This window comes from Chaetura pelagica, unplaced genomic scaffold, assembly GCF_000747805.2.
Source record: "Chaetura pelagica isolate M959 unplaced genomic scaffold, ChaPel_1.0 scaffold994, whole genome shotgun sequence".
NCBI lineage: Eukaryota > Metazoa > Chordata > Aves > Apodiformes > Apodidae > Chaetura > Chaetura pelagica.
Genome location: NW_009953121.1, coordinates 3653 through 12733, shown reverse-complemented (window position 1 = coordinate 12733; position 9081 = coordinate 3653). Strand labels below are relative to the sequence as shown.

Here is a 9081-nt window from a genome sequence, read left to right as displayed (position 1 = left end):
AGCTCTCCTGACCCTCATCACTCTCTGCTTTCTCCAGCAGCAGTCTGGAATTTCTCGGGACTGTCCCATCTCAGGGGAGTGCTGGGGGAGTTGCTGGGGGTGGGGGGAGGCGAGAGGCTTTTGCTCATACCTGAACATATTTGTATATAACTGTATATATTTTCTTATATCATTAGTGTTTAATTAAAGCTGTGTAGTTTAGTTTTCAATCCAGCCAAGTCTCTCTCTTTTTCTCTCTCTCCTTCCCTACCTGGGTGGGAGGGGGAGGGGATCGAGAGCATTGTTGTCGGACCTGAGTCAAACGGTGACAAGACTGTTCAAGTTTGTTAGCAGAAACAGTAAAATGCAGCAGAAAGCCAAATACAAACAATCAATCAATCAAGAAATAAATCCGTTTTTGTTTCACCTGAATATAATTTTTGCATGTTACACATATTTCCATATGTACTTTGGTACAGACTAGTCCAAGCTGGTTTTAATCCTTGTCTCTGTTAAAATTCTATGACACTAATTACACTGCTGACCAGAGAAACCCCCAAGTCATCATATACAAAATTACTAATAATAAGTTCTACTACTTGTGGAGCTACAGAATTTCACATTTGCATTATTACTGCACATAATATGATTTTTCATAACATAGAATTTAAGGTGTCCTAAGCAAGATCTCATACTTTATGTGCTAGTGCTACACATTGGTTTCCCATCTAATGAATATACTGCCTCTAGCAAATTAAAAATCGACTTTGGTAGGGTGAGAATTCAGAGCAGTGTACTTTCCAGGTATCAACTCTGACTTGTACTTACTAGTCAGATTGGAAATTCTAGAAATGGGTTTGTTTCCTTACAGTTTAGAGCTTTTACTATTAAAGCTGTCCAGGAAATGAAGACACTGAAGTTTTTAAGAAACAGGCCTTTTTCTTACAGGGTTGTGTAGTGCCATAACAAAAGATACTATACCATTACTGGGGTTCTTATATGCCATCTTAAGAAAAGACATATTGTGCAGTCTTGTCTTACAATAAACAATGAATTTAAATTCTCCCAGGTGACACACATGCAACTGCCATCAACTACTTGACAACAAAAGAAACAGCAAACTAGCTTTTACTATTAAAATTATAGAAAAAACCACAACAAACTAATATTTAATTATAATTCTGGGCTCATGTCCTTCCCAGATGCATGCATTTAATATGAATTTCAATTAAATCAGCAATATTAGGGAATAATATAGATTTAATATTAAGTTCTAAAAAAATGCCATTTTTTAAAAATAACATAAGCAACAATGTAAGGAAAGTTTTAAACTAGTGTCTACCAAATGCAGGCCAGAATAGAAAGTATTTTAATGCTACTGGTCCATATCACAATAATGGTACTGTATTAACTGAAAAACTGACCAAATTTTAGAGAAGCTTAAGTTGCCACCATAAGAAATATACTAAAATATAAATGCACATACCTCTTTAAATGACTGTAGTAGGTTGCTACCAGAAACTGATAGTGTAATGTCTATATGATGCATTATAAACAGTGGCTCTTCCTGTGTTTGATAAGGAAAACAGGCTAGATTGTCTGCTATGTACAAGAGCATATTGACCTCTGTTTTCTGGAAGTTAAAAAAAAGTACATATAAATATACATTAAAACACCGTAGATTTATACACTTATCTTGTGTTCCTAACAGTCTAGAGCAAAAAAATGATCACAAATTTTAGTCTACATACCCCCAAACCCACTCTAAACATGCATGTATGCAAAATTTAGTCATACCTGAAGATCAATCTAAACTGAATACAGAAAGGTACAGAATGATGCAAAAGTAACAAATGCATTCTATCATATAGGTAAATACCTTATACTACAAAGCAAAACAAATTACCTTAGGGAAACAAAGTTATCAATAATTATGTCATAAAAATACATTGTAAATGGAGAATTTAAGCTTGTAATGCTATATTTTATATTCTTTTTAAGTGAAGGAACTGTGATGCTTACTGCAGTATCATCAAAGAGGTTGAGTAAAGAAATTAGAAATGCTCGTCTGTGTTGACGGTTCCCTCGGATCATGGAGTATAGGTGTGAACACAATGCATTGGATGATTCATCGTGTCTAAAGCCTCTTACAGGATCCTTTGGGCAGGTATTGATTGCTTGTTGTACCTGGTAAGACATCTTCATACCAGCCACTGCTTTCATCTGAAATGGAAAAGTATTTATTTTTACTTAAAGCATTGCTTTCAAGCAGTAAAAATGAAAGTGGAAAATTACACAAATGCCTGTCAACAGAAACTCCTAGCTCATTTTTTAGCTTGTTTCCTTTTGAGTGGATGCTCATCTGAAGTTTCAAACGCACTGAGATGTACTACGACGTTTTGAGTTGGCAAACACATTAAAACAGAATTTGAGGCAGAGATCAAAATATCTTGTGAACTGCTAAACTAATTCTGTTAGAAATATATAGCTAATCTGTTTACCCACTGCAGCCAGGTATTACAGTTTAAACAATTTTCGAGAATACTGATGTTTTCATACATGAACAGAATATTTTACCAAATGTGGATGCTTGATGTCATTTGTAGTGAAACCAATAACCGAGTCCATATTAGTATAATAAGAATGACAAACTAAAAATTAGGTTTTTTGCATATATTCTGTAATTTCCAGCTGTTTTTACTTTCTTCAAGGCTCCTGCTTTAGTTTCAGAACAAACAATCTTTAGGTAGGCTGAATATCCAACTCTCTCATACCACCTATGTTTCTGCTCAGTATAGTTGTCTCTTCATATATACATTGTTTTAAATCCCAGCTGCCTACATAGCAAATTTCATCTGCTAACGTTCAGCTACTGGATTAGGTATCTGTTTGGTTGCCATGAACAGTGCAGTGCTCCAATTGCAGTGAAATAGAATCAGATTAGGGAAGTCTCACATGTAGTACACACACTGAACCAAGACTGGGGCCTTCTGAAATAAGGAGAGTGTGCTGCAGTTCAATTTCAGATCTTAAGCAGAACTAATGGCACTATGCCACAACTCCATAAATCCTCACTTATCAAATTTTCCTTTCAGCAAAATCCCTCAGTTCTTAACACTGTATGCTCCTTCTGCTTAGATTACAATTTATAAAGCCTTGATGCCTTAACATTCTAATACATATGCACTAAGGACCTCTACTTTGACAAGTTGTTCTATTCCCTAATCTACTGATATAGGAAAACCATTGCTAAACATGAAACAGCTGTCCTTACCTCTTATCAAATAAATGCTCTTATGTACTATTCAGTGAGGAAAACAGTAATGGAAAAGATGCTTCAAATTATTATATCCTTTCTATTTCTAAGAACAGAAATCTCCAAACAGGGGTTGGAGTCGGGATCTTCTTTACAACTGTTTATAGTTATTGTTTATTTGTTATTTTATATTCTTTTTCTGCAGCTGAGGCCTGTTCAAGTGTTAAGTCAACAGAGAACATAACAGTATTTTGTAAAATGATAAATTAGAATTACTTACGTGAATGAACCCAGCATATTTTTTGTCTATTTCCACCAATTGTTGATCAGCTTTGTTTCGCATAGAGGGCTCTGGATCTGTGCCCATAGCAATTAAGTATGGCACACACTTGAAAAACAAATTAAATTATTATTCAGAGTTATTGTACCTCCTCTTTCTCACTCTTTGTTCTTCTATTACACTGTTGCTCTTTTTATATTCTGACTACTGCAGAAATCAGAATAGGAAGCTCTATATTTAATATTGGAAGAGCAGCATTATAAACGATAGAAGTTGTATGAGGTTTCAGGTTTTCATTTCTCTCAAACTCTAAAGTCAATTTACACTACCAAAAAAAAAAGTCATTTAAGAAAAAAGAAAACACCACTTCTGACTGAACAAGCACAATAACTGTGGTATTAAAAATAATTACAAAAGTATTATGGAAGCAAAGAATAATGGAGATGATAACTGAAGTTCTGACATTGACTTTAGAATTCCATAGTGTTTGGAGGAGATAGGGACTGAGGTGAAGGCAAGCTGACACAGTTTTCAGGATTAAGAATCAAATAAAGAAAACAGCTTGGCATATACCTGAAATTTATAACTATAAAATTAATATGATCCAATGTACATTTGTAAGTGCTTTTTAGGTAGTGTCTGGGCTTTTATATCTTGATCCAAGTACAAGAAAATACAGCATTTGGAATCTCACTGACTAAACAACATATAGCATTTCAAAATATGGTTTCTGTAAAGGCCCCTTGCTACAATAAGAAATTACTGTAACATAACTGGAAGAGAAAAACTAGAACAGTATCTAGCAAGCATAAAAATATCTGAAAATCTGAATAACAAAAAAACCCATTATAAAAGCCTACCATACCTGAACAGGATGGATGAGACCCTGGTTTAATGTCAGTGCAATGACATTTAGAGCAAAATGGCGTACACTGGACTGGGTATGAAAGAAAGCCTCAAGGACCTGTTTGAGATATAGCTGCATGATGGAACTACTCATCCCTGAGGAAATATCACCCATTTCTTTCAAGTCTTCCTGCTTTGCTACTTTTTTCCCTACAAAAAAGAACAAAAGCAATAGTACACTCACCACAGTATAATAATTTACTTTGCCATTACTTGATGCATACTGATCTTTAAGCATTACAATACATACACATTTCAGCTGTCTTAGAATGGGTTTATGATCTCATGAAACATAGAACAGTCTGATTGCAAATACACTTCAAAAAACTAAAGAGACATGACTTTAAAGTTTTGGTCCTCAATAAAGGTTTTAATTTTTAAAATTTCTTATTTTGTATCTGCAAATTAACCTTAGAGAAGATTTTGATAAGAAGTATTACTACCATCATTACAGCAGTTTTGCATTTCTGATTGCTTTCAAGATTTATGCATCTTGAAAGTAAATAAGCTACACTTCTCAATATATCTATGCACATGCTTTTTAGAAAATTATTCTAAGATACTTTGTGTACAATATTATTGGTTAGATAACAATCTTAAGTGACTCAATTTACATATATAGTAATTATATGCAAGAAAGTTAGGTTTTGCATGCCTCATTAGCACAGAACAACTCAACACTTACAGTCTCTGTCTGCCTGCTGCATACGCGTATCCTCCTCCTGCAAGTAGGTCTGGAGGTTTTTTAACACCTGGATTTTTAAGTTTACTGAACAGTTCTTATCTGAAAGAATGCTGTTATACAGAGTCTTCACTTCCTGTTCAAACATTAAACTTGGGTGTTGTATAAATGTAAATCCTAAGGGTGGAAGAAAAGATAAAATATTCCATGTTATTATCTATAAATTGTATTTCTGCTTTTTAAATCTTTCTTCAAAATAGAGGTATTAAATTTATCTACGTCCAACAGCATAGGTTTTTCTAGTACAATTAGCATTGCTTTTTCATATGGACATTCAAAGCTTAAAAGGAGTTCTATTAGCCATGACTCTGACAGATAAAGATGAGGTGCTGATCTAAGGCAGCTGTACTAAGAAAAGTTACATGGGTCTGGTAGCATGTCCAGTGTGGTGGACTGCATCTGAATAACTGGGAGCTCTCCCAGGAGCAAGGGAGGAACGTTGCTAAAAATTACCCATTATTTTTCTAATATATTCTGTTGAAACTATGAAGAGTTATCCATATGAAGGCAGAGCAAATATGGAAAAATTGATAAACATCACAAGTATCGAAAAAAAAAATCTTAAAAGAAAAAATATAGTGAACACAGTAACATAAAATGTATACCTCTCACTGCCATTATTCAAATACCTATTAATGTTGTCCTGGTTTGAGCCAGGATAAAGCCACTTTTCCTTTTACTGATTTTTTTTTCCCTTCAGTAAGCTTTCTTAAGCTTATTGCTTAAGCATTCCTTTCAGTAAACTGATAACAGCTGGAATGTTTTTCTAACTCCTGGGTCTTCAAGGTCGCACCTTCACTCTGCCGGCTCAGACACTATGGGGAGATCTGTGACCCCCCTGTAGGAGGCTGAGTTAGACAGACAGCAAAATTGGCCAGAGATATTCCATTCCATATATCTACGTAAGCTCAGAGGAAGGTCAGAGATCACAGAAGACAACTTCCTTCCTGCTTCTTCTTCCCTTCTCTTCCGTCCATGGCCGGCGTCCGGGGAGGACTCTGAACATATTTGTATATAACTGTATATATTTTCTTATATCATTAGTGTTTAATTAAAGCTGTGTAGTTTAGTTTTCAATCCAGCCAAGTCTCTCTCTTTTTCTCTCTCTCCTTCCTTACCTGGGTGGGAGGGGGAGGGGATCGAGAGCATTGTTGTCAAACCTGAGTCAAACGGTGACAAATGTCCTCTTGAAAACTGTATGAAACATTCCCAAGACTACATTTGTTGGAAGATACACACTATAGAACCGCTTTTAGCTCCAGCCTTAGCCTTGACAAAGAACTGGCTAGTCTTATTCAGAGAAGTCTTTATTCCATAATAACTTTGATCTAAATTAGTGACAGTATATATAATTTTAGGTCATGTATGCAGATTTAGAAGTGCTGTCGACAAATTCTTAGAGAGTATCATAAAAACCAACAATGGCAACATAACTTCACAATTTAAACTATGTTTAACTACTTGATTCTTCTTTTAAAACTGTAAGAAAAGCAGACATTAAGTATATTCTTCACAACTACAGGAAACTAAGATTCTGAATGAACACACAGAAAACATATAAACATAAAAGAAGAAAATGAAAGTAAATACAATTATGCCAAATCAATGTATAAAAGTGCCTGTAACAAAGGGAAGACTGAGTCAGGTTTTTAAAACTGGCTATGTGCACACATAGCTTCATCAAAAGAAGCATGGCCAGCAGGTCAAGGAAGGTGATTCTACCCCTCTACTCTGTTCTCGTGAGACTGCACCTGGAATATTACGTACAGCTCTGGAGCCCTCATAACAGGAAGGACATGGAGCTCCTGGAGCAAGTCCAGAGGAGGCCACAAAGATGATCAGAGGGCTGGAGGACCTCTCCTATGAAGACAGGCGGAGCAAGTTGGGGTTGTTCAGCCTGGAGGAGAGAAGGCTCCAGGGAGACCTTATAGCTGCCTTCCAGTACCTGAAGGGGGCCTACAGGAAAGCTGGGGAGGGGCTTTTTACAGAGTCTTGTAGCAAGAAGACATGGTGGGAATGGCTTTGAAGTGAAAGAGGGGAGATTTAGGTTAGATATGAGGAAGAAATTCTATAGTGTGAGGGTGGTGAGACACTGGAACAGGTTGCCCAGGGAAGCTGTGGATGCCCCATCCCTGGAAGTGTTCAAGGCCAGGCTGGATGGGGCTTGGAGCAATCTGGTCTAGTGGCAGGTGTCTCTGCCCATGGCAAGGGTGTTGGAACTAGATGATCATTAAGGTCCCTTCCAACCCAAACTGTTCTATGATTCTATGAAAAGACAATGTGCATAAAGGCTAAGTCTAGGGCAAGACCTCAGTGTGTTTAAGAACTCGTTTCAGTCTCAAAACAGGAAGAGGAGAGAAGGCAGGGGAGATGGAGGGGAAAGAAAAAGGAATGATGCCCCTCTTTGAAGTATGTACTATAATTGTGCACTCTATACAGGTATATACTGATGTTTATAACTTGACCAACTCTGAGAAAGTCCAACCCATTTCTTAGGGTTACTTTTAAAAATGAAAAGCACTTGCATGTATGTGTAACAATAAATAGATTTTTTCTTTCCTTCATTCACTTAATTAAGAGTCTAAAATTGCCAGTATTCTCTGGGAAATTTATATTTTTCCATTCCCTGCAAGTGCGGAAGAAATCTTACTTGGCATAAGAATTTGTCAAAGGAGATGAAAAAAGGCATCTGCTGTGTTCCTTTAAGGAACAACTTCACATCTCGGGGCTGCCCTCACAACACTTCTCTTCATACCTTTGTTTTCACTCTGTTAAGAGTAAGCACTGAACTTGGATGAGTTTAGAGTCTAGCAAAATTTACTAACAAAATTTAATATCCTCAATCTGTCTTGCAAGTACATATCTGGGAGAGGAGAATAACCATAACCATTAAGCAGGGACACATCCCAAAGCAAAGGCTAAAACGGTTCAGTGTCATTACTGAAAGGACACACTAATAATTACCAATAGAAAAGCACACACTCTTCATGTCATGTATATGCTGAATTAGCTTGCTAGTATTTTTCACCTTATTATGTTGAATGGATTTGACAACTTGGCTCAGTTATCAGCCTGTAAGGTAGAATTTTGCACTGCCTACCACATCTCTGTATATTCAGCAGCTATCCTTAAAATGGAACCAGAGATTAATGTAACTGAAAATATTGTCTGAGGTTTAATTAAAATAAAGACTGAGATGCTTACAGGCAGAGAAAAAAAATAATCTGAAGAATGCCTACTGATAGCCATGCCTGTTTTCTCCTCTTCCCTCACACTGATCACATATCAGTCTGTAATTTAGAAACGTTTGTGATGAATGCAACATTATCAGCATCCATGAATAAAGCAATCATGTCTATAGTTAGGAAGACAGCCCCTATCCCACGTGCAATATTCTGTAGAGGACAATTAAAATAAATCAAATCCCACTCAGCTGTCTGAAATGGTTTCCTCACAGAATATCAAATCAAGATTCAGTCTCAGTTCTTATCCTCTCAGTCTTCCTTAGCCTGAACTGAAGTAGGATATCTAAAAAGCCACCTAAACAGCAGCATAAGTCTTGTACACAGTTAAACAATACAATACAAGCTCACACGCATGGGAGACAACTTTCTTTAGACTAAGTCATAACCATGAACTGAACTCTTTCAGAAACCAAGGCCTATCTGCCAAAAATTAAATACTGCCAAAATCCCCAAACTGTAAGTACCGTATGACACCATCTCAATGCCTTGTGAAATCTCACAGAGGATCCCCCAGTTGGTATAAACTGCCAGAGTTTCCTTGACTCCTGTGGAATATCTGTCACTATACTTAAAATTCTCCAAATTTTTCCAGCATTTTTTCTGGTTATTCTTTAACCATACTTTATGGATTGAAAAACAAGATTTGGGGTTACAACATACTTGCATGTAGGGA

The 9081-nt window shown here is 36.4% G+C and overlaps 1 protein-coding gene across 1 annotated transcript in view; it reads right to left on the bottom strand.

Annotated features, from left to right (window-relative positions):
- LOC104388431 (nipped-B-like protein) overlaps nt 1-9081 on the bottom strand; it is a gene marked incomplete at its 5' end in the record, with an annotated part of 16702 nt that overhangs the window by 3975 nt on the left and 3646 nt on the right. Inside the window, 5 exons of the mRNA XM_009997294.1 lie at nt 1466-1612; nt 2002-2202; nt 3516-3623; nt 4381-4571; nt 5107-5280. Of these exons, the coding sequence (XP_009995596.1) occupies nt 1466-1612; nt 2002-2202; nt 3516-3623; nt 4381-4571; nt 5107-5280 (821 nt within the window). The remainder of the gene's footprint in view (nt 1-1465; nt 1613-2001; nt 2203-3515; nt 3624-4380; nt 4572-5106; nt 5281-9081) is intronic.